This window comes from Dipodomys ordii, unplaced genomic scaffold (genome assembly GCF_000151885.1).
Source record: "Dipodomys ordii isolate 6190 unplaced genomic scaffold, Dord_2.0 Scaffold46, whole genome shotgun sequence".
Taxonomy (NCBI): Eukaryota; Metazoa; Chordata; class Mammalia; order Rodentia; family Heteromyidae; genus Dipodomys; species Dipodomys ordii.
In genome coordinates, this window is record NW_012267262.1 from 16,182,584 (window position 1) to 16,209,897 (window position 27,314).

Genomic DNA, 27,314 nt, shown 5'->3' on the forward strand with positions numbered 1-27,314 from the left:
TTTGTTTTTTTTTGTAAAGACACTTTTTTTTGAAACAGTAGATTTAGCCCAGTCATTTGTGTCATTTTTTTTAATAAACTGTCTTTTGTGATTGTTTTCTATAACTCTGTAAATGTTTTAGATTTGAGTCTCTTGTACATTGTCTTTCGAGTTCATTCGGATCAATAACGGTTCATGCACTGAACTGTGTATTGAATTTATCGTGTTCACTGTGGTTGTGTGGTTGAAGGGAGATTTGTAAGAGTTATAGTGATTTAGGTGCTCATGTTCAATGGCAGGCATGGGCAGGTGGCTTTCCATCGGGGCATCCCCGGTGATCTCGTCATCCACGTTAATGATCTCAACAGTCCTCGTGGGAGCATGGTGGTTTTGCCGATGGTGCTGCTTCCTCATCTTGTAGAAAATGACCAGCATCACCGCCGCCATGAGGGTGATGGCCACGAAACACCCAATGATGATTTTAGTGGTCTTCATGACCTCGTCAATTCCTGGAATCCCGCTGTTCAGATCTGTCACTGGGATGGTGAATGTCTTTTCGGTGGACCTTGTGCTCTGCGGTGTGAGAGAGGTGGTCACGTTGGTGGTCTCCCAGTCGACCACTGGAGTGGGGCCCACGTTGTGATCTGTGGTCCGCGCTTCATCCTGAGAAGGTTCCATCGTCTCCACGGTGACAGTGGAGAAGTAGGAGAAGGGAGTGGTGGCGGCCGCGGTCACATTCAGGGTGGCCGAAGCCGTGGTGTTCCCCACAGAATTACTCACCATGCACGTGTACATGCCTGTGTCCTGCAGGGTGACGTTGGTGAAATTCAACGTCCCGTCGCTGAGCACAGCTATCCGCACTTTGTAGGCCCCGTGCGTCATGACTGTCCCGTTGGGAGTGATCCACGACACAGAGGTCAAGGAGGTCGAAGCCCGGCATTTCAGCTCCGCTGCCATCCCCTCCGTGACGTTGAGGTCAGCCGGGGGTTCCACGATCACAGGAGCGTAGCAGGTGAAGTAGTTCTGGTCCAGCTCGCCGATGTATCTCCCTTTCAGATTGGGAGGCGTGTTGCACCGGGCGCAGCAAGCCGTGTTGGAGGGCGCCATGTCTTTGATCCACCAGCTCAGCCACAGGATGTCACAGTTGCAGTTCCAAGGGTTGTGGTGCAGGTGTATCCGCTCTAGGTGATGCAAGGGTGTGAAGAGGTCGTGAGGCAGTAATGTGAGATTGTTGTGTGCCAGGTTGATCTCCACCAGCGACTGCAGGTTGTCGAAGGCGTTCCGTTCGATCACTTGAATCTGAGACTGGATCATCCACAGTTTTTGAAGGTGCATCAACCCCTGAAAAGAGCCGGGCCTGATGGCAGACAGATGATTCCCAGACAGGTCTAACTCATCCAGTTTGATGAGTGGGGTGAGGTTAGGGATTTCCCGGAGGTTGCACATGGCCAGGTTCAAGTACCTCAAATTGGACAGGCCTTCAAAGGCACCTTCTGAGATGTACGAAAGCCTCTTCAGTTCCCCTAAGTCTAGTCGGCGCAAAGAAGGGATCCGGTTAAAAGCGTAAGAAGGGATGCTTTCGATGGGGTTGTTTCGCAACCAAAGTTCCTTCAGTTTGGACAAATATACAAAAGCTCCATTGGGGATGGTGGTAAGACGATTGTCAAAGAGTTCCAGGGTGTTGAGGTTCGCCAGACCATTGAAGGCCCCGATTTCAATGGTTCGAATATGGTTCCTACTCAGCTGGAGGATTTCCAGGTGCCTCAAGTGCTTGAAGCTATTCACTTTGATGATCTGGATTTGGTTCTCGTGAAGGTTCAGCAGCCGGGTGTTGGTTGAGATGCCATCTGGGACCTCGCGCAGGTTTTTCCGAACGCAAATTACCTTGCTAAACTGGTTGCTGCAGGAACACACGGAAGGGCAGGTTTGAGCCCTCACCAGACCAGCCACCACTAGAAGTTGAAGAGCCAGCAGCACCACAAGCAGGGGGTCAAATAGGGCCCTGTTAAACCTAGGACCTATCATTATCTGCTGTGGATGTAAGGTCATCTTGTTCAACATTCATAATTTATCTGGTGTTGGTCCTTCTGGAGTTTGAACAATCTGAAAAGAAATAAATAAAGTGAGTGTTAGATCTTTAAATCGTTTTCTGGAATAATGCCAGTGATATTTTCTATCTGATAAAGTCATTCTTTGTCAAACCAAGAGACAACAAATGTAATATTCCTGTTGTTGTCTAGAGCCATTCCACTCCGAATGAGCCTGATCTCATCTATAATGTCCCTTGTTGAGCTAATTTATGGAGAAATATTTCTGTAGTCTAAATTACCAGCCATCTACAACCCACATTTATCAAATATTTAATCATGGAGGAATGGTCCTGATGCAATATTAACAAAATAAGTATGATCTAAATATATGAGAATATGTGCAATAAAATTCATCATCAGCAATAGGCATGAGCGGCCCATGTTTATAATCCTAGCTACTCAAGAAGCTGAGCTCTGGAGGTTTAAGCTTCAAAGCCAGCAGAAATGTCCACAAGATTCCATCTCAAAACTATCTAGTATGGAAATATGACTTGAGGTACAGTTCCAAGCAGGTTGTGAAGCACTCACACACATAATACTAGATATTCAAGAGGCTAATAATATCTAAGAATCAAGGCTCAAGGCCATCCTTGTCAGAAAAGTCCATAAGACTCTTATTTCTACCTGACCATGAAAGAGCAAGAAGTTGAGCTTTGGCTCAAGTGGAGAGCAAAAAGTCTCAGGGACAGCACCCAGGCTCTGAGTTAAAAATCCAAGATCTGCACACATGCATGCACGCTCACACACAAACATGAGCAGAGCTAGTTTAAGGCCCTGAGTTCAAATCAGGAAAGAAAGAAGGACAGGAAAAAGAAAAGGAAGGAAGGAAGGGAAGATGAAAGGTAGGGAGGGCGAAAGAGAGGAAGGGAAGACGGAAGGAAGGAAGGAAGGAAAGAAGGAAGGGAGGAAGAAAGGAAAGGAGGGAGAAAGGGGAAAAAAATTAATCATCAGCTTCTGTGTCTATATGAGATTGTCAAAGCACAGAAAATAGGATTACTATCTGGTTGATATTAGAATATTATTCTCTGTGCTAAGTACTATGGACTATAAAATTCACAAGCAAACATTTATGGCCTCATGGGGAAGTACAAAATAAAAATGTCCCAAGCCGTGCTTAAAGGTTCCTAAGCAACTTTAAATCAGTGATTGTAGCCCATGAAGCAAGAGTAGGCTTTTGTAAACCTGGGTTGTTTTTAATGATTCTGGCTGGTAATGCTTCCTAATATTGCCTACAGGTTCTACCAAAGGAACAGAGCCACTCATACACCTGTGTGAGAACAGTCCCCTATATTAGAGGGGTGACCACACCTGATCATCCTGTTCCGCTAAGCATACCACTTCAGCAGGGAATGACTTGGAGAAGACATAGAGGAAGAGCGCATACACACACACACACACACACACACACACACACACACACACACACACCTAGCCAGCCTGATCAATCCTGGTGATCACATCACTGTTGCCTCTCCTTTCTAACGTTTATAACATTCCTTTGACATGGAGACTACTGTCATCTCCATGTGGAAAATGATGACATAATCAGAAGAGAAGTAACATGAGACTCAAGTTATCTTGCCAGTAAGAACACAACTAGGGCTCAGCAGATTTGTCTCTAAGTGTACAATTCAAATAATGTCCTCATAAGAAGCCCAGTAGGGTCTCACACCTATGACCCCAGGTACTCAGGAGGCAGAGATCAGAAGAATCAAAGTAGCATAGTGTTATGCAGCCTGGACAAAAATCCAGAGAGACTCCCATCTCAAGATAAAGTTAAAAAAAAAAGTAGGCATTTTGGTATATGGCTGTCATCCCAGCTGGACAGAAAATGTAATTCAGACGGTGTGGTCTGTCGTGGTCAAGGATTGGCCAGCAAAAACTCTAGATGCTCAAAATTAACCAAACCATAAAGGGCTAGGTATAGGGCAGGGAATAAAGTACGTGTTAGATAAGTGTGAGGCCCTGGGTTCAAACCCAACACTTTTGATAAGTTTGATAAGTGTGAGGCCCTGGGTTCAAACCCAACACTACTAGAAACAAGTGGTCCCACAAAAACAAAGGTAAATGCAAAATATTTTTAACCGTTAACTGCTTTAAAATATCTTTTCTTGGGGGGTGACTTCAGCTGTAAACACTGATAAACACTGATAATTGAATTTCTGCTACCTGTGAAGGTGCAATGAACATAAGTGTAAATGTGCATAAATTTTCGATATTGTCACATATGACATATAACTTAAAAAAAAATCAGGGGCTGGGAAGGTGGCTCAGTGATAGAGTGCTTGCCTTGCATGCCTGAGGCCCTGGGTTCGATTCCTCAGCACCACATAAGCAAAAAGAAAAAAGCCGGAAGTGGCGCTGTGGCTCAAGTGTTAGAGCGCTAGCCTTGAGCTGGAGAGCTGAGGGACAGCACCCAGGCCCAGAGTTCAGGCCCCATGACTGGACCCAAAAAAAAAATCACTGGCCAGGTCTTGGTGGCTCATGTCTATAATCCCAGCAACTCAGGAGACTGAGATCTGAGGATCAAGGTTCAAAGCCAGCCAGGGCAGGAAAGTCCATGAGACTCTTATCTCCAATTAACCAACAGAAGACCAGAAGTGGCACAGTGGTTCAAGGTGGTAGAGCAATAGCCTTAGCAAAAGAGCTCAGGCACAGTGTCCAGGTCCTAAACAAACAAACAAACAAAAAGAAAACAAAAACATGGACTGTGAGCAGGCAGGCCATATGCTAAATCATTTCTTATGAAATATAATTTTTATTTTTTGAAAAATCAACCTAATACCACTATTATACCTGATGCTCAGACTCTTAAGGATTTTTCAATAAATTAGTAGAAAGGAAAGGTCTATTTTTCTAAGATTCTCTCTCTGTATATATGTATGTATATATATATATATATACTCACACACATACACATACATATATGTATATATAATATTAATGCCTATGTCACATAAAATATATTTTAAGTACATAATAAAAACCAAGTGAAGGGCATTGCCATTCTTCCTCTTCTTATTTGAGTAACACTAATATATTTCAAGCATGATGCCACTTTTAATTAGATACTATGTTATTTTTCAAATGTATGCAATTTACTCATATCCATCCTCCATCACTCTGTCTTTACCCCATCCCTATTCACCTCTCTACTCTACTGGATCCTTTCCTTGTCTAGTAGAAACTCTGCTACCTTCATGACTTAAAAAAAAATTCTAGATTTCCCCATATGAGAGAAAACATGTGGTTTCTCTCTTCATGAATCTGTTTTGTCACAACATGATGATCTCACATTCTACTCACTTTCCTGCAAATAACATTTCTTTCTTCTTTATGGTGGAATAAATTTCTCTTAAATAGTACTGTGGTAATGTCTGCAATGATCAGACACATATTACTAAAATATATGCAAATATGACATAGTGTTATTAGTTATAGGGTATATATGGCTCTACTTCCTCATCCCTGGGACTAATTTTATCATATAAATCTTGTTTACTTCAAGGTCTTTGTGCTACTTCAATTAACGGGGTTTCTTTATAAGTAATGATGTATATTATAGCTAGTTCAAAGCTAATTTATTACTGACAACAAATAGTACTTTGAACAATGTACTCAATCAAATAAACTTCTATCAATGAAAGGTTTTCTATTTTAAAATCTAAATCACGTTACTTCATATCAAAGCCTTGCTTTAACATCACTTTCAGAAGACACTTTTATTACGTCAAAAGAAAATCCATTTAAAGGTATGCACTCTCCATTACAATGCCATCTGACAGCATTTACTTACAAATGGATTGGTGTGGGTTTTGAATTAAGTGATGAGACTTTTAGCCTTGTCCCAGAGGATATCTTCACTTTATCAATAGGCCTCTCTTTCTTTCCTACCCATGCTTCAGTGCACTGGTAGCCATGGAGAGACTGAAGAAATTGCATGCAGAAGAATTAGCTATTTATTTTTTTTTTGTGCTTTATCTGGCACAATATTCTTGCTGGGTTGGCATAGTCTCTGTCTGTACATTAGAATCCATTTGGAAGAAGGGTGCAAGAAAGATTAATTGGGTCACCCACAAAGACCCCACATGAGATACACACAGGTACCCTCAGCAATCCTTGCTGAAACACGGAGAGTCAATCTACCTACACTGCACCTAGACTTCAAAGCACACCTCATCACCTGCATTAATGTGATCCTTGTTGATTCACTGTCCTTGTGATTATCTCTTCTCTCTTTGGGAGATCTCCAGCCAGAGAAAATGGTTTCCTTGAATCTTACAGAAAATTCTCCTTGGAAAGTTTCTGCAGAGGCACATGAGCTGAGCCATCCAATCTCTCACTTCACCAATCTTGGATTTTTGTACCCTGGTCTTAAGCACTGATAATCAAGATCCCACACTGAGAAAAAACAAATCTCAAAATCAAATTTTCCTTGTCAATAAATTATGACCTTCACTCACAGAAGTTTGCAAATGCTTGTGAGGTGGTGATCACACTTATGAGTATAAAACACAGCTATCTTTTCAATAGACTGAATCAGAAATTTTCTAAACTCGTTCGCCTACAGAAGGAGGTTTGTTTATTTAAAATGAGCTGGAACCTCAAATATATTTGTTCTTCCTGCTAAGAATAGAAGGGATAAAACTGAACTTAATAAAGGTTATATATGCAAATCTATAGCCAACTTTACATTAAAGGGAGAGAAGACAGCCACTTCAACAAATGGTCCTGGAAAAACTGAGTATCTACTTGCAAGAGACTGAAACTGGACCTCTCTTTCTCACCCTGTACATACATAAACAGACTCCCACTGGATCAAAGAGCTCAACATAAGTACTCAGAATTTAAATCTTGTACAGGAAACTGTAAGGAAAACTCTGGAAGGTATTGACACCTGTAATAGGATTCCTGATGGCCAGAGTACGAAAGCAAAATGTGATACATGGAACTATATCTAATTAAGAGTTTCTTCACAGCAAAAGAAACAATCTCCAGATCCAAGAGACAACCCACAGAGTAGAGAAAAATCTTTACCAGCTACTCAATAGATAAAAGATGAATGTAATATATATATAAAGCATTTTAAAAATTATATAGCAAGAGGACAATAATTCAGTTGATAAATAGTCAAGGAAGTTGAACCAAGAGTTTTCCCAAGAAGAAAATAAATGGATGATAAATATATAAGGAAATACTCAAGATTCTTTGCCAAAAAGAAACATATATCAAAACACACTAAGATTCTATTATATTCTTGTCAGAATAGTACCCATCAAGAAAACATAGAACAGATTTTAGAAAGGATGTGGGGTTAGGAGACACTGTACACTGTTGGTAGAAATATAAATGAATGCAACTGCTATAAAAATCAATAAAGAGGTTCCTCAGAAGGCTAAAAATAGATCTTCCTATGACCGTACCATATTGCTATTTTGCATATATTCAAAGGAGAATAAAATCAATATACTAGGAAGATGCTGGCATGTTTGTTGCAGCACTGGTTAGCTAGGTATACAATAACATATAATGGATGCATATATATATATATATATATAACATATATATTCACACAAACACACAATGTAATATTGCATAGCCTAAAGAAACTGGAACTCATGGCACTTGAAATAAAATGGATATAATGGAGACATCATCTTAAGGAGACAAGCTGAGCCCAAAGAATAAAGTATCGTATGTTCTTTTTCATATGTGTAAGCTCAAACTAAAAGGCTTACATAGTCATAGATACGGTTACTCATGTATAAACAGATCAAGAATCAAATTAAGGGACTATTTAAAAGATGAGGAAAAAAGAATGACAGAGGGTGAACATTTTTGTCATGGTTTCCAAGTATACATGAAAACAGCACAAAGAAGCTCATGAAAACTATTGACCAATAGAGGATTGGGATGGGAGGCTCTGTTGGGAGTTATACTAGCATGATGAGGTTGGGCTAGTATGGAGATGAAAGAGGTTTGAATATTAACGGACAGATTATTTGCATCTATAAAAATTGAACAAAAACTGTTGCAATTGTTTACAGAAGGGGCAGGGAGAGTGACAGAGTAAATGAGATTGCTTGTAATACATTGTAAACATGTGTAGAATGTAAAAGGGAAGTGCTCCCCTTATAAAAATAATGGGAGCTAATAAAATAAACTAATGGAAAGAACCACACATTGTGAGGTATTGGATAATCAGTTGAATTAATGAACACAGTATGCTCTATCAAACGTACCTGTTACATAAAACATAATTTCTTTCATTATGAATAGCACATTTTCCTATTTTTTGGCAGTCAAACCTAACATGCTACACCTAATACATTCATATCCTCTCCTGTCTTTCATGACTGTGTGTAGCAAGTGGCTATTCTTTATCTCTCAATCTCCTTCTCTTTCTCTCTGTTACTCCTTTTCTTTTCCTGCCATCATTTTTTTTCTCTCCCTCCTTTCCATCCTCTGTATAATACCAAAATTTTAAAAAATGGCACACTGGAAAAATTCTGATTTTTTATACCAATATAAATTAGAGGATGTTAAACAAAGAAAATTAGAATAAGGCAACATGATTTGCTTATAAGAAAAAAAAGAAGCTTTTTACCCTCAGGTTAAGGACATTTTCTATTTCAAAAATAATTTCTCCCAATAGCCCCTTGTGTTTTCAAGAATTCCAGAAGGGAAAAGGGAGAAATCAAAATAACACCATCACTTTTTTATGATTCATTTCAAATCAAATATTTTTATAAACATCTTCTAATGTAGCTCATTTTCCCCCTTTAAATCGAATTTTGCAAATAAGTAGTGATTTCTCCTCTTTAAGTAGCAGTTGATTGTTCTCAGATTCTCAGAGAAAAGGAAAATTTTTATAACTATGCCTAGGGCAGACCCCATGGGCAAACATAAGAAAAATGCTACAATATTTAAATAGCTGTAACCCAAAGGCTTGACCTTTTAAGTCAATTGACAATTGCTTGGCTAACATTTCTAAATGCTTCTAACAAAATTTATTTTGATTTTAGAAACTGAGATTGAAGAAAAAAATCTGAGTTGTCTATATTTTTACTTTTAGAAGACATATTTTATAATGAAACTATATATATATATATATATATATATATATATATATGCTGCTTAGAAGCAACAATGTTGCAGTATCATAAAATGAAAAGAAATAGTGTCCTTAGAAAACTATGCACTGTAAAAGAGAGAGAAAAGAAAGAAAAAGGTCCATATAATTGCAGTCAGCATGTTGCTACCTGGTGGAGAATATGACAAGGCTTAAAAGAGTAACTGTTTTATTCAAGCAACTGTAACTGTCTAATCTCATTGGCAATACAATACAAATTCAGATGTATATATACAATAAAAAATGCTCACATGGAAACACAAACATCTGCACATATAAGAACACAGACACCTGGGTAATTTTTGTAATATTTAAATGCCATAGATCACTATCAGAAATCAATGTAGGCAACACTACTGTTTTCACACTCAAGGGTCTTGAGTATTTATGTGGCTCATTAACAGGGGGACAAAATTACATTCAAATAGAGTAATGGTAGATAAGGTGGGAAGACATTATTGATAAAAATAGAGGAGGGGCACAAAACATTGACCACATGGACTAAACGGACTTACATTGCAGAATTTAGACACTTAAGTTAGTTCAAACAGGAATGTCTGCATGCCCAGCTGGAAAGTTCATATTTGGCCCAATAGAGATTGGAGAAACGTAAGACACCAGTGCAGGAAAAGGGTTTATAAGAGCATTGTTTTAGAGAATTTCTGCCTTTGTGAAAAATTTGAATCATGCAACTTGAAGAAAGAGGTGTTAGGAAGGAAAATGAAGAACAATGGAAGGAGTGACCATGTACAATACGAATTGTGATCATGACAACAGAATTGAAATCTCTTTGTACATCTACTTAATATGATGTATTCTATAACAAAAATGTTATTATACTATATTGCATATATTGTATATTATATAAATGTGTGTAAGTAAAAAATTCTGGCTTCAAAAACTAGAACTAAAGGGCATTTTCTTCTTGAAACACTGAAAATCTTGAAAGCATATTTTTCCCATTCCTAATGAAGTGTAAAATAAATCATAGATTAATTTTAATGAAAATTTGTTTGTACATATATTAAAACTGTAGCTTAATTTTGGCCAACAATTATTGGAGAGAGGAAATTGTGATTGTTGAACTACTGAGACATAGTTTCAACTAAGTCTTTCCTAGTTAAAATGCTAAGGAAGTAAACTTAGCTTCTATGCCTAGTCACATGTAAGAAAAACAAACAAGCAAAAACAGTATGCACAAAAGGAGGAAGATATCACTGTGGAAACCAAGATCTTCAGTTCAGGAAAGAGATATCCCTGCCTGACCTATAATGCTGTTTTTGTATGTCCAGGAAATTTTATGAACTCAACATCCATTTGAGTTTGGTTCTCTTTCCAACCTGGAACAATATTGAAACAGAAAAAGAAGATCTAATCTAGATTGGCAGAATTTAGTGGAGGAAAAACAAAAAACAGGTTTAGACTGAAATGGTTTATTTTGGAGGGTTAGCTTACTCTGACCAGTTGTTTAATCTTTGGTAAACGTTTCTACTCTCAGTCATCTCTTCCCAAGGGAGAGTGATGCCAGTTGTTGTTGTTTTTGTTTCTGTTTTCCCTCACAGCCAGTGCTCTACCACTGGACCTGTGCCTCTATGTCTTGCTTTTTTATGCTGGTTAACTGAAGATAAGAGTCTGTTAGACTTCTTTATCCAGGTTTATTTGAACTTCAATCCTCAGATCTCAGTCTTCTGAGTAGCTAAGATACTAGGCATGAACCACTAATACCCAGTCTGACTTTATTTCTAAAACATAAATTCAATCATTTTACTGTCCCTAATTCTACAATTTTTGAACTCATCTTCATTTCGAACCTTGAACCTCTGAAACGCCTTATCGGAGTCTATCATTTCACAATCACCTAAATACCAATCCTCATAGAACATTTGGAATTTTTCAAGTTTAAATATTTTCACATTATTCTTTAATTGAAATACCCATTACGGATTCATACCTGTTTTAGAGCACAAACAAACTGCTTTGGAGCAGCACATGGTCAGGTGCCTGATTACCTTTTCCGTCTTGCAGCCATTCCAAATTCTCCTTTCATCAAGTCTATTAAACTTTTTTTCATTCCTCATGTGGTTTAAAATAGTGTAATTGTTACAACCTTTATAATAGGATTTCTTCTGTGCATATGTGTAATATATATATATATATATATGTATATATTCTTTGATTTTTACATGGTTGATTTCCCTTGTCATTTGGAATTCCTTTTTAATATTACCTTCTCAGAAAGTCCTTTTTGATCACGAAGACTCTATCATGTATAATAAATCACCATGTTTAAATTTTACCAAAGTATTTATCACTATTACCTATATGTTTGTTTTCTTACTGCCTGTCACACTTTAGCAGAATGTTGATTTCTGCAGAGTAGAGATTAATCTACTGTACTCAGTCACATTTCCCTGACATAACACACATCAAATATTTGTTAAATGCATGCATATGCATGTATGTATGAGGATCAAGGAGGCAGAGAGAGGTTGGAGACTGTTAAGTCTGTAAGCCCATTGTTGATTGAAAGCTTATAAAATATCATATTCAGTAATTGATGCTTAGCACCTAGTAGGTCTGGTGTCCACAGTGAGACACTTATCCACTTGGGTATTGAAATTTGAGTGCTTTGTACTAGTTGCATTTATAGAAGTCTTTTGTACAAAAAAAAATGCTGAGGGAACCTGAACGATTTAAAGAACATATTTCCCTGTCTCCTTAAAAAAAAAAAAATCCTGGTATCTTTTCTGGGGGAGATAAGGTATAGTGGAGGAGGCTGACCTCCTCATACCTTTACATCTGCTATTAACAGTAGCAGCCCTGTGTCATGTTTGACCAAACAATGCCCTCTGCTGTATGTGCCTAAAATAGCATGACTGTCTAGAAACTTCCTACCTGGAGGATGCCTAAGTTGTTTCCATGATATGCTTCATCCAAGGGACACCAACCCATACCTCAGGACTAAAAGGCAGTATGTCATTCATGTCATTGGATCTAAGTATTCCAAGCAGAATAAAGAAACTTTGGGATCAGTAAGTCATGTCCTTTAAAACGGAAGAGCCTCTTGATAACCACCTGCCTGCATCAGGAATTCCTGGGCACCATTTAAAAATTGATGAAGGCAAACCGTCTCCTAATTCTACTATCAGGACCCAAAACCACACATGAGAAGAAGAAAGGATCTAAAGGAGAGGTGGTAGCAGCTCCAATCTTCCCTTAGTAAGAAAAACTCAAATACTATTTAAAAAAAATCAGACCCCAAAACACAGTTACCTCTTGGCAGGGTTAAAAATAAGATTAATTGGTCTTTTTTTCCTGCTTGTTTACCCTCTTATGATGCAGGATAGATACATTTGCCTGGTGTGAGGTTTCAGGCTCTTTATGAATCCTTTTGATCTTATTCACTTTTTGAGGTTGATTATTTATGAAAATATAAAATATAGATGACTAACTTGTTTCTCAAATTACTTGGTGGGGTTTGAGGTGCTCAGAAGTATATTTGTGTTTTTATGACAGCTATTTGCTTTAGCAAAATGCATAATGAAAACGGCAATACTGAAACTTCCAAGCTCCAAATACTCCTTGATATTTCCTCTTTACATTATGAAATTAGAATGTTCCAACAATCAGAAACAGGCCTTGTTAGAACATAGCTTATCTCTCCCTTTGAAGCAATATGTTTATGTCTGGAGTCTGTATTACGTATTTCATTTTGCTCTATTTTTTAAAGTTATTTTTCCCCAGGTTCAGAGGTCACCACATGATTAATGTATGTGATTAATGTATGTGTATTTCTAAATTTGGTATGTCTTTTCATAGTTTTCCCCATAGGAGACTTTCAAAGTAATACTTGGAAGACTAAGTGTAAAAAGCACACAGGAACCCAGAAATCACACTTAAAAATAATAAAAAATAAAAAGTCCTAACTTTAGTTCTCCAATGCTGACAGAATATATTCTAAGTCCCTTACTGCCTCCACCCACTAGATGCCAGTAGTAACTCCAGCTGGGAAAACCTAACGTATCTTCAGATACTTCCAAATGTCTCCTGGGGGAGCAAAACTAGTCCCTCAAAAAAACATGTCTTGCCAATAAGTTACTCTACGGTGCTACACCATTCTGTTCTTTCTGCAGACACTGTCAACACAACCTTGACCACATTCTTTTCCTCATCTAAAATTATACAACCTATGGCTCCTTTTTACAATTGCCTTCTTTATTTGGTCTGGAACTTCCCTTTCCCCCTCTGATTTGTCCATCAATATTATACCCAACAGAGCTAGTTTTACAATGAACATTTCTGCTAGGCTTTCAGTAGTCTTACCAAATCATCCACCAAATCATCCTTCCCCTAATTGTCTGTAGTCAAAATTACAACACCTAACCAAATCTGATTGAGAATGTAAATGTTTGGAACGGTTCATTTTATTAATTCATTCACTTCTCGAGCACCAGAATTGGAGGACATCTAGACATTCAGTAAATATTTGCTGAATTGAATTCCTGAAGATGTTTCATATTTCAGTTCCTTACTAGCAGTCAAGTTGATGGGGTAATTTAACAATATTAGATAGAATATTAAGATCTGTGGGTTAAAAATAAATATGGGAATCAAACAGATATAACTGGGGAGTTGTAGATGGTAAAGAAGAAACACATTGATTTGCTCCTCATGAGCCCACTCACAGGAAAACCTAGAAATTAAGTAAGAGTGGAAAGAAGCAAGGTATCGATACTGACATGTACATTGTGACTGGAAAGGGTGGTATATGGTTAAAAACTAGCTTTACCTTATTTGAATCATAAATAACCACCCAGAGTCCCAGATCTACTTTGTGAACTTAAGATATCTGTATCAAATGAAGAATGAATCAATGTCCTCAGGGAAAGGTTGGCTCCCACAGATTACCAGGTATTTCCCCACTAAGCAGACACTAATGGAATACAGACTTGTTAAAACTCACAGATAGCTGCCATCTATGACACTTCCTAGGGTTTACATAGTGTTGAATTGTGCACTTGACTATTGTGAAAATAAGTTAAAATATAAAGAAGGTCTTAGAATGGTGTCTGGTATAAAGTCAGTATTATAGAAATGTTGGTGGTTGTGTTCAATATTTTAGATCTTTGTTGAGTCCTGCTGAGAGATGAAGTATTGTATGGAGAACTACTGATCCATTGAATATTATAATCTAGTGTTTAGTCAATGTGAATTATATAATAAAATGCTCTTAGTCTGATTTCTCACCAGGAATCTTATTACTTGATTTTCCAGGAGAGTATATAGTGTATTCACTGGGTTCCTCAGAAAGTGACTAATGTATTTCAAACCATTTATAAATTTCTTTAAATTAAAGGAAAAATTTTGTTCATATATGTATATATATGGAAAGAGTCATCAGTTTTATCATTGCTTCCTTACAGAGATCAATATTGTAAAATATAAGTTCAGTACAAAAGGGTTTGACAGAATGATTGAGGACCTGTTTTCTAAATTTTAGAGAATTGGCACTTTATATATCTTGTGTAGATGCAGAAAATATGCTTACGAGCATCTGAAAAGCTATCGAAATTAAATTTCTAAGTGTAAAATACTAAACATCCAAACCAAAGTAAATTCTTCAAGGCAAATGTTCATTGGGAAAAATTCTGAGGCAGAGTATCTTGTTGATTGAATTTTGCCATCCATATTCCTTAAAATTAATATTTGTAATAATATTTCACTCCGTATCATAACTGTATGGGATTTGTAGCAATGAAAGAATCAAGCAGGGCATGTTGGATCTTGCCTGTAATACCAGCTATGTGGTATTACAGCCAGAGGCTGGCTTGGGCAAAAGAGAGAGTCTATATGAAAAATAACTAAAGCAAATGGGCTGGAGAGTGTGGAAAGTAGAAGAGCATCTGCCACGTGAGCACAAGGCCTGAAGTTCAAACTCCATTAACAACAACAACAAATCCAGAAAGCAGAATGATAAAATAAGTCCTCCAACTTTGTCAACAGGAATAAAAAAAATGTAACCTTTTTGGTTCCAGAACTGACTTCCATTTTGCTACAGTTTTGTTTGTTTGGTTCTCAAAGGCAAAGCACATGTGTATTGTTATAGCATGAACATTTATCTATCTTTTAAGGTGTTATGGCGACTATGGCTGATGATAAAAAGAGAAAACATGTTATTTCATTATCAATAAGGACCAACTATGTACCAGGAATAAAAGGAAGGAAATATTCCATTTAAAACAAACACAAACCAAACACTAATAATAATCTTCATTTACCACCCTCTGCCCCCCTCAAGAAAAACTCTCAAATTTAAGGTTGAAGAAAGGATATATTGCAGAAATCTGGCCTAGAACTATGATCCTTCAAATCTATGCCTCCTAAGTAGTTGTGATCACAGGTGTGAGCCATCATGCTCAGCCTTAATTGCTATCCTCTTATTTGTGTTTGACTTAGGAATTAGGATAAATATATGTGTATACAGACAGACAGAAACACATAGACATACATATACATGTGCACACGAATCCAAGTTAAAACAGGGCAAATATATAATGAAGCTTTTTAAAATCTCTAACAAATTCCACTGCAGTATAAGTCCTTAATAAGACCAGCAGAGAAGCATTTGATTTCAGAAAGTTGGCAATGGCCTTGCTTCCCATTCTTGCTTTGGATTGATGACTGGCTAGGAGGAATTGATAGTCATTAACCCCCAACTGCTCATTAATCCCAGGAAATGCCCTGTGCCAAGGTCATCATTGCCTTTGAAGGTCGAAAACAAACAAACCAACAATAATACCCAAAAGGCATATGGATTTTTGTAATGAGTGATACAATTTAACTTACCATCCAAGGCAAACTGAAGAGAGTAGAGACTCATTCAGATTTGCAAACTGCTTCCCAATGTTTTTACCAAGCTCTTGCTTTTTTGTACATTATTGAAGAATACAAAGCCTTAAAGCACGAATTTCTTAGACAGTAATCATACACACACACACACACACACACACACACACACACACACACACATATCCCCAAGCAAAACAGTAGGATTCATTCTAAAGTAAGATGCCAAGAATGTATCTCTAACATCATTATAACTCTAACAATGTCTGAGTCTAAGTATGCTCACTAACACATCACCTAGAGGAAGTGCCTGCAGTTCACAAACTCCCCATCATGGATCATTTGAAATAAGGTACTAAAGGCAGCACATTATAAACAGCAGTGATAAACCACTGCCATAGCACCACCTGAGCGAGTTTCTCTATCTGAAGGTGTGGAAGTAGTCCATTGTTCAGAGAGTGCCACAAAAGTTTAGTCAGTGAAGGTTATGTAGACCTGAATATGGTAGGAGATGTGGAAACAACACTTGTAATATTCCAAAGAAAATAAAGAAAAAACATTTTCCTGCTATACTCATTGAACATTCAATGTAAGACACCCAGACAGCTTGCTTCTTGCCCACTAGGGCCAACTGTCTCTGGTTAAGAAGCCCACAATGTACTTTATGTGACAAATCAGTAAGGAAGGGATTAAAATATAAGGAAATGAGCTAGAGAGCAATGCAGGTTTTCAGGAGCACACAATAAAGATCCATAGAAAGTGGGATTGGGAGATGGGGGAGAATAATGGAAGCAGTAATATTGATCAAGATAGCATTTTACTAATCAATTGACATGTTGAATTAAAACCCTTTTATACAACTACCTAAAGAGAATGATGATGATAATGATAACAATATTAATAAATAATTCATAGGAGCTCAACAAAAAAGAAGTAATACAAAGGAACAAATTTTTTAAAAATGAAAAAGGGTTTGGAAATAGGCACCAGTGGATGGAGATGGGATGAAAATAAGCAAAAACATAAGTCAGAGGAAGAGACAAGCTAGCACTGACTAGGAATATAGACTGAAATGTAGTAGGGTAAGAAGCAGAAGGAATAAAATAACATCACAGTGTAAAAAAAATAACATAATTGAATCTTTTAAGTTACGAGTAGAAGGTAGGCTTCATTTTTCTTTTTGATGGAAAGGAATAAGTCAATGAAAATAGCATTTAAGGAAAAACTGATTTGCATTCATATGGTCTATGGATAGAAAAAGTGAAGTAATGAAGTATCTCAATAAACCAGCTCTACATTAATGAGGGCCAGAACTAAGCTCTCTCATTTCCTAAAATATTCATTAATGTGACATCATGATTTTCATATCTCATTTGGTGATATTCTTTATCTTTTACCAACTCTCTTGACCTGACCATTGGGGAATGCCCTGACTTTTGGATCTTTTGGTCTCTAAAAACAGAGTAGCAAATCCTGCATCTTTCATCCTGGCTTCTACTGAATAGCTCAGAGTCACAGCCTTCCAGTTTTCAGCATGACTTAAGAGTTGAATAAATTCACCAAAATGACCCACAAAAAAACCTGATAAGGAAACTCTCCTTAATTGAGTCTGTTTTTATGAGATCTAAGCAAGGGGAGGAAACAGAGTAGACTCTTTCTGTGATTTCCAGGCAATGTCATTTAATCAGAATGCAGATAGCAGGGATGGCCTCCTAATTGGGACTGGAAGCTGGTTTCAAGTAACCTCAGCACTGTTAACATTGCATAATGAGGAAACCTGGGTGATGACAAGGCAGATAAAGGAAATGACTGGAATCAGTGATTCCTTTGTTTCTGCCTAATGGCCACAAAAGAAGGAATTATTCAGCAAACGCAGCCATTCAGAAATGGGATCCATATTTATTTTCTTAAAGTAGTCTTCTTTTTTTGTTTTGTGCCAAATTAACCATAGGTAGTATGTATGAGAACCAAATTTCCTCAGTGCCCAACTCCTGTGTTTGCTCTCAGTTGCTATGGAGTCTGGCAAAATATAGACTCTGTTCTAATATTAATGAACTTCGGTAAACACGATACCATGCAAAATAACACCCCCCCCCCTGTGATCTTTTTGTCTACAATACCTAACTTTTTAAAAGTGGAAATGCACAGACATATATCCTGGTGCTGGTGGCTCATGCCTGCAATCCAAGCTACTCAGAAGGCTAAGATCTAAGGATTACTGTTCAAAGCTAGCCTGGTAAGGAAAGCCCATGAAACATTTTTCTCCAACTAACTACCAAAAAGCCAGAAGTGGAGCCATGGCTTTTAGTGGTACAGCCCTATCCTTGAGTGAAAAAAAAATCTGTAACTGTGCCCAGGTCCTAAGTTCAAGCCATAGTTTCAACATAAAAAATAAGAGAGAGAGGAAAATATATATATTAAACATATACGTGAAAGGCAACAAGCAATCAGGTCCCCTGCCCTTTGAAATATGGAAGAGATTAGAAACAGGGAAACTCTTACATGTGAAAAATCCTTCTTCAGTTTCTTCTCCCACTATCTGTCTTTATTCTCTAAAGGATGCATTCAATTTTTGGAAGCACCAAGCTGACAGGCAAATTCTAATGTGGATATTATAGATACTAGGTGACACTTATGTATATCACATCAGCTTTCTTTACCATTTGGTAATCTGAAGACAAAAACCCATGTCCTTTCTATGCCAAAGGACATTGCGATATGGTGGTCAAGACTGTACACCTTTTTAGCTGCAACTTACATGTCAACAGAACAAGAAGAGGGACAGAGGTATAAGCAAAAATCTTAGGAGAGGTATTGGGGAAATTTTTGTTACAAGTAAAATCTGGCCCATGAGTTGTTTTTGTCAATAAAGATTTATTAGAATATTCCTATACCCAATTGTGAATTGCGTATCATGTATGGGATTCTCTCATATTGAAGTACAGAAGTGAATAGTGGTGAGAGGGAATAGGGCATGCAAACTGTAAAGTGTTTATTATCTGGCCCTGAGTAGAAAAAGATGATGACCTTGCCCTAGAGCATCTTATTGTCTTCATACCCAGAGATTGCTAAGGTGATTGATTCATCAGAACATGGAAGAAAAAGGTGAAAATTTTCCATTCATATCTAACTTTCATTTAGGGAGAAAGATATTAAGTTTTGCTAAGCTGCCAATGGCACCAGGCATTCTGCAACATATATGGAGTACCCTGACTAAAAAGGAAGTTCTAATTCCTGTGTACCATGACTCTTCCACGTGCTTATACTGCTGTGACCGTATGGCTGGCAAAGTGGCTTTGGGCATGTATCATTTAATTTTGACTAATCCACAAAATAGACAATACAGCTTAAAATGGATCTTTCAAATGTCAAACATACAAAACCCTAATATGGCACATAAAGGCATCAGACAGAAAAAACTCTGTCATCCCCTAGAAAGGCAAAATCATAGTACAACAAAATAAACACCAGAAAATGAGAACTTAAAAAGGATGGAGTCAAAGAGAGACGGGTAGATAATGAAAACATAATGAAGACAATGAAAGATAATTAAAATGTAATGTTTACCCTACAGAATTAATAAAAGTGAGGGAGAAGGTGGGATGGGAGGAATAGGGGAGAAGGTTGACCAAGATGCCTTGTACTCATGAATTGCTTTGTTGAATGGCAATACCTTGGTATAACCACTAAAGATAAGAATATTCCTTTCTCCTTTCTTTCTTTTTCTTTTCCTTTCTTGTTTGGTCTGTTTTCTTCCCTTTGTTGCTGATTTCTATTTCTGTACTTTTTGTCTTGTGGGTAAGTTTATCTGATTTGGGGAGGGGAAGGGGACAGCACAGAAATGGTGGGACAAAGGATGAACTAATTCAGCAGCGATACTCACTAGATACCATGTTGAAAATGAACTATTCAACTTGGGTGGGAAGGAGGGGGGTAGGAGGGGAAAACCTGGGAGAAAATAAGGGAAAGGGTAACAAAGAGATATATAGTCAATACCTGTCATGTAACTGTAACCCCTCTGTAATCATCTTTACAATAAAGATTAAAACTAAAATTAAAAACAATACACTTTTATATATTTTTATTGTAAAGATGCTGTACAGAGGGATTACAGTTATATGAGTAAGGTAATGAGTACATTTCCTATCAAGCATTGTTACCCTCTCCTTTGTTTTTCCCCTACCATCCCTTCCTTCCCACATCCCCTCCCCAACTCCTCCCTCCACCCTCCCACAAAGTTGTAAAGTTCGTTTTCAACATACTGTCTTGTACATCTCATTGTTACAATGAGTCATCCTGTATACTTATTTCAGCATTTTGTTATTTCTGTTTCCCTCCCCAAATTAGAAAAATGTATATACAAAATGCAGGACACCGGAATCAAATACAGTAACAACAGGGGTTATACCATGGGAGAAGAACATACAAAAGAAACACAAAAAATCACATAGTACATTATAAGTACATTAAAAATAACAGCAACAAAGATAAATCTCTTGGGTCCCTATCTTGGGGTTCATTTCACTTAGCATCATCTTATATGGTCATATGTAACTTTTGACCTTTTCTGCTTGTCCTAGACTTACACTAGTTATTGCAAATAGGAAAACCATGGGACCTATGTTTCTTTGGGCCTGGCTAACTTCAGTTAATATAAATTTTTCCAAGTCTTTCTAATTCCTAACAAATGGGGCAGTGTCATTCTTTCTGATGGAGGCATAGAATTCCGATATCTATCTATCTATCTATCTATCTATCTATCTATCTATCTATCTATCTATTTATCTATATCTCACATTTTCTTTTTTTTTTTTGTCAGTCATGGGGCTTGAACTCTGGGCCTGGGCACTGTCCCTCAGCTCTTCAGCTCAAGGCAAGCGCTCTACCATCTGAGCTACAGCGCCACTTCTTATCTCACATTTTCTTGATCCATTCATCTACTGAAGGGCATCTGAGTTGATTCCATAGCTTAGCTTTGGTGAATAATACTGTGATAAACATAGCTGAGCTGGTAGCTTTAGTATGGCCTTGTTTGTGATCATTAGAGTAAATGCCCAAAAGTGGGATTGCTGGATCATAGGGGATTTCTCTGAGGAACCTCCATACTGCTTTCCAAAGTGGTTGAACAACCTTACCTTCCCACCAACAATGTAGTAGGGTTCCCTTTGGCCACCCCCCTCCAGCATCTGTTGTTATTAGATTTCTTGATTATAGCCATTCTAACTGGGGTGAGGTAGAACCCAATGTTGTTTTGATTTGCATTTCTTTTATGACTAGAGAAGTTGAGCATTTCTTCATGTGTCTATTGGCCATTCTTATTTCCTCGTCAGAGAAAACTCTCTTTAAGTCTAAAAAGAATATTTTTAAAAACACATAAAAGTTAAAATAAAGATGGAAGAATAAACCAGTGTTTTCACTCTAATATAAGCTCCTTAAAGATATAAAATAATTAATTTTACAGAGATGTCCATTTTGACTAACCCTACATACCTGTATGTGCCTGTGAATTTATGCAGATGTGTGTGTGTGTGTGTGTGTGTGTGTGTGTGTGCGTGTGTGTGTGTGTGTGTGTATGCAGGGACAACTGTCATCATGTTCCATTAGACCCTGTCTAGCTGCTCCTCATGCTATCACGCTAGTAACTCTTCTGGATTCACTCATAATGAGGAAACATTGGTGATGACATGTCAGATAATGGAAATGACTAGAATCAGTGATTTCTTTGTTTCTGCTAATGATTCCAAAGGAAGTAATTATTCAGCAAATGCAGACATTTGCTGAGTATCTGCATTCAGCACCAATATCTCTGACTAGTATTTAGATTTTTTTGGATATTACTTCCTTATCCCCTTCCTGTCACCTCTTTACTTCAAGGAACCACACCTAGCCTTGACATGCTGTCATGCAAAAATCATGATCATGTCAACTCTGGGACTGAGAAATTCATTCCCATGTGTTCCTATGGATCATGATGATTCACTTGGGCAGAGATGTTGTAACTACCCCTTCCTTCCTTTCTTTCTTTAGTAACTTATTAGAAAAGTGAGTTTTTAGTAACTCAGATTTTCTGGAATTTAGCCTTAAACTCTTGAACAGAACATATAAACTGAAAATACTGATCTTGAGCATTGAAATAATAAAGAGAACCCTGGGGAACTAGTTCAAAGCTTCTTGTTGTTATGAGACAGTGTCTGTAACAGTTTCCAGACTCCTTTTTCTAACCATTCAATGGGTATGATACTACCTTTGTCACTGGTCTTATGATAAGTAGAAATCAATTATGAATTGTGAACTCATTTCAAATGACAGGTACTAGATAGTTTTTTTAAGTTAAACTTTTTTTGACTTGGGGGAATGGGAGAGTCAGAGTATCTTAAAAAAAAAGGTACAGCAATCCTAAATAGAATACTAAATAACTTATGTATAGAATTTTATTCCTCACAAAATTCCATGAAATACCCATCTTTACCCTGCTGTACAGAGAAGGGATTGCATGTGCTGTAAGTTTGTCAGACAGTTTGTCAAACCACAGAATTATAACTGCCCCCAGATCTGTCTAAATCCTCCCCCTTCTGTATTAAGTATGTTTTCAGTAAGCTATGTCAGCTTTGGATAAGTGATTTACTCTTCTGGAAACCATTCATGCAGCATGGAGAGAAATGCCACTGCTATAATGTACTCATCTCTAATCTCAACAAAACCTCATTGCTTAGAAGTGCTCACATTCATTTTGCTCTTGAGAACCAAGGTAGTACATTTAAGTACCTCGTAGAGACTTTAGAACTAACTCAAGTAGGGCCTGCACTGAAGGCACTAGTATCAGATTCTTTCTGGTGTAGGGCAGTGAAGCTTTTGGAATTAAAGACAACCTAAGTAGAAAATACCTCCCAAACAGCACGTGTACAGTAGGCATTCATTATGTATTATGCTTTGTATTCCCTGACTCAGGTCCTCTGTTCTCTTGGAATATGATTAGCACACAGCTGCTGTGGACCCTTCAGAAAATAGGACTATGGAGAAACAGGCTGGGTTGAAGAAGTCATGGAAAAGCCACAGCTGGAGATGAAGGTGGACTGTAATGTACAGATTGCAAACTTCCAGCTGGCAGTCAAAGGTTCCTTCTTTCCAGCATGAGCTACCTTGGCAAACTTCATTCCCAATTCTCTTAGTTTTGAAGAAAAGCATTCCCAGCTAATAACACAATTACACTTAAGTATCGGGCCCGTTTTAGTATTATTGCATTTGTTAAATCTAACTGAGTCCAAATTACTTCCTCAATGTTAATAAGAGAAAGACAGGAGGAGGGAAGGGAAGGAGGAGGAATGGGCTGAAGGGGAGTGAAGCTTGGGAGGGTTAAATGGAGAAAAGAAGACACATATTCAAAGCGACAGAGAGAAAAGCAGAGAGCTATCAGTGCTGCATATAGCCTCAAGTCCAATAAATGTCAGTTAAACTTGCTGCACACAGTTTCTATGGAAACCCCTTAAGTTAAGAGTGGAAACACAGGCATTTTTTTTGGGGGGACTGCAATTCACAAGCTGTTTATTTAATTATGATGAAACATGAGACTGTTAGGGACAATACTATTATCATATTGCTAGCATTTAGGATTCAACAAATAGGTATTGCAAAATAAAAATCTGATAAAAAAACAACAACATTAACCTCACATGAATGGCATGTGAATAAAATACTTCTCTCATATTTACAGTAATAGGACTTCACACTTATTTCCCTCAGGCGAACCCCAAATTAGCCAAATGACATTCATTTAAAAGAGTTCTTCAGAGGCTTCATGCCAATTATGCCCCCACATGCTCAGTGAACAAAACCAAGGTCACAGCCTATTTTCAATTAAACCCAAGACAACACCAAAGTGTAGCACAGCTGGAAAAGCAAGCACATTATTACCCCATAGATCATTTGTGAGCAATGAATAGGTCTCCAGTGCTTTTCTGTTTTATAGGCATTTGAATATAAAAATAAAGAAAATAGCTTCAGATTAGCTTTTGCTTTCCAAAATAAACAACCACTTTTAGGGCATCATTTCTCATGGCCTGAGGAGGGAAAGAAAAAAATAGATTCAAAGCCGTCAATTTCTGTCTCTGATGCTTACAATTTGTTTGTTTAGCCTTTCATGTAGCCAGAGAGAACCAGGGAATTGTTGGGCCCATTCACAGATTTGTTCTTTGTCTAAACCACTATGTAGTATTCCACCTACTTTGGGTCAGGACTGTGTTAGGGATAGGAAAGGAAAGGTCAGTAAAAGTCACTTCCTTACTTTACTGTGGATTTTCTTGAAAAGAATGCACTGACTCTATCACTCTATATTTGTGAAGAACCAGCTTAGCTTCCTAGGAAGTAGGTTAAGAAGAGAGGTAAAAGCAGAAGTCTACTTTCCTGGACTTTACAGGAGACAGATGTACACACACTCACAGGGCAAACATCAGTATTCCTTCCTGCTGTCTCTTATCTTAGCTCTCTCTGGCAGAATTGCCTACTAAGAATGCTAGACTGTCCTAGAGGTAAGTGGGGTTTATGTGCATGGCATGGCTATTTGTTGGAGAGGAATAAAAGATGAAAGAAGATGGAGTATTGTCATAGCACAAGCACATCTGCAAGTATGTCCATGAGCCCCCGGTATCTTTACAAAATCTTTAACCCATAGAATGGATGGAAGAAGGCGATACGAAAAGAGAAGGGAATCTTGGGAATGTCATTTGTGGAGTCAAGCTAAGAACAGGAACGATGTTTCTCAATTGGCAAAGAGACACGTACCCTCCAAAATTTGCAACTATGACTCAGTGGGTATGTCATTTCAACTAGACTGCAGCTTATGTTTTGAAATTCAGTAGTGCTTTTGCAGTGGCTGGACTTCCCACAAATTGCTGGTGCTAGCACAGCCAGTCGTTGCTGCTATCCGATTTGACAGCATATAATGAGCCACTTCACATTAGCTTCTGCTTGTAGTATTCAGCATATTGTGGGAATAATTTAGCATGAATCATCACCCACCTAGCTCCCCATTGGGGTCTCTATGCTGTAAATGGGCAATGTGTTTGCCAATCTTAAAAAAAGAAAAATATCCATTAGAACAATTCAGCACATTTCTTTATAGGCTACCACCACTACCACCACTGACACTACTGGTGACAATATTTATTGAATCACCACTGTTCTAGGCAGAAAGCCAAAGCAGCCATTTTAACCACTGGACATTTTTAAACAATGAAATTTTTAATGCCAATAAAAATGCATTTGGAGTGAAAAGATCTGTAATCTATACGTGATCCTTTTGTATTGGAATCATGGCCTGAGGCAAGTCATATTTTTTTCTAATCTTATGTCCTGATCATAATCACATCATGAGATCAAACCAGACAATGTGATTAGTGAATCTGGACAGGAAGTAGTTAAATGCAGCATTCAATTATTGAAATGGAATGAGAGTTTGACATATTTAACACAAACTCCATTTGTACTTTACTGCCCCAACCTCTATCCCAAACACAAGAGAGACACATAATCTGTCCATCCCTCTCTACCACTCATCCCACCTCATCATTCTTGCAAATGGTGCATGCTGTAACCCTAGCTACTCAAAAGGCTGAGATCTGATGATCATCCTGAGTTGAAGCCCCAGGACCGGTACATTACATTACATACACACATGCATGCATGCATACAAAAAAGAGGGACAACCAAGAAAGAACAGCAAACAAACAGGAAAAAAAAAAACATAGCAATCAGCAGAAAAAAAACAAAGAAAAAAAACATCCAGAAAGAAATATACAAACGAAAGAAAGAAAAACAATGCAGAAAAAACACAAAGAAAAAAAAAACAAAACACAGAACGAACGCAAGGAAGAAAGAAGCAAGAAAAAGCAACGAACACAGAAGAAAAAAGAAACAAGCAAGCAATCAATGAAAGGAAGAAAGACAAAAAAAAAAACGAACGCAGCAAAAAAAATCAAGAAAGAACAAGAAGAAAGAAAGCATGAGGGAGGACTCAAACAAACAAAGAGCCACACGCAGAAGCAACCAACGAAAAAAAAACGACAAACAAGACTGAAACAAACAATGAAAGCAAAAAAAAAGAAGCAAGCAAGAAATAAAAATAATAAGTAAGTAAAAAAAAACTAAATATATAAGAAAGATAAGAGAGAAACGATCGATGGATTGCCATCCACTGCAATAAAAAAAAACAAAAACGAACATAGAAAGAGTCCAAACAAAACCAATGAAAGAAACAATAATTAATCACGATGGACCCACCAAGGACAGAAACAAACTAAAAAAAAAAAAAAAAAAAAAAAACAAAAAAAAAAACCCAAAACAGTAACAATTAATGTACATACAGGGGATACATAAAAGGAAAGAGGTGATATTTCACATTTATTATATGTCAAGTAATCAATTCTTAGTTCTCATGTTAAGTACATTTTGGTAGCCTCTGCCATAGTACTCTGTATTGGGGGGGTCAGTCGTGGGGCTTGAACTCTGGACTTGGGTGCTGTCCCTCAGCTCTTCAGCTCAAGGCGAGCGCTCTACCGCTTGAGCCACAGCGCCACTTCTGGTTTTCCAGTGGTTTATTGGAAATAAGAGTCTCACGGACTTTCCTGCCCGGGCTGGCTTTGAACTGCAATCCTCAGATCTCAGCCTCCTGAGTAGCTACGATTACAGGCGTGAGCCACTGGCACCCAGCTTAGTACTCTGTATTTATTGAGATATATACTGTGCTTGACACTGGGAAACCATTGTCTTGATTTTCTTCCTATTTCACAGGTTTCTCTGCTCAGCCTTATCTCTGGTTCTCTCTAGTTCTTGAGCCACTGAATGTTGGAGGGTCTGAAAGCTCAGATAATGAGCTTTTTAAAATAATAATAATAAAAAATCACTCTCAAGTGGCCCTCCACAATGGCTCTGCATATCCTCTACAAAGTGGATACTGGCAAACCTAAATCTCTAGCAGCGTTTTAAACTAGGGTATACAAACACTTACTTGAGACCTTCACATAAGGAATCCAAAATTAACTCGTCTACACAGTGGATGTCTGGGTTCCAATACAACTTCCAGCATGAAGAGGACTTTTAATAATAGAAATTCCATTCACTGACTTTGAACACCAAAACATTTACGTATCTACTGTGTAATAGGTAGGCACTGCTTCCTGGCCTAATAACTTAGGTCAGTCATTTGAGTCTCCTTTTCCTTGACCCCACGTCTCTCACTTTCACATCCTACCACCTCTACCTCAGCCTTACAT

The 27,314-nt window shown here is 37.7% G+C and overlaps 1 protein-coding gene across 1 annotated transcript; it reads right to left on the minus strand.

Annotated features, from left to right (window-relative positions):
* Positions 1–4: 4 nt before the first annotated feature.
* On the minus strand, positions 5–25,115 carry Lrrc4c (leucine rich repeat containing 4C). The gene is made up of 2 exons (XM_013019601.1): positions 25,063–25,115; positions 5–2,082 (listed from the first exon to the last, which is right to left on the minus strand). Exon 2 carries the CDS (start codon positions 2,038–2,040, stop codon positions 118–120), a length of 1,923 nt encoding a protein of 640 aa, XP_012875055.1. The 5' UTR covers positions 2,041–2,082; positions 25,063–25,115; the 3' UTR covers positions 5–117.
* Between the last annotated feature and the right edge of the window lie 2,199 nt (positions 25,116–27,314).

Bases quoted from the DNA above. Each gene is read 5' to 3' on its own strand.
- Lrrc4c (XM_013019601.1), bottom strand. From the start codon at position 2,040: ATGTTGAACAAGATGACCTTACATCCACAGCAGATAATGATAGGTCCT.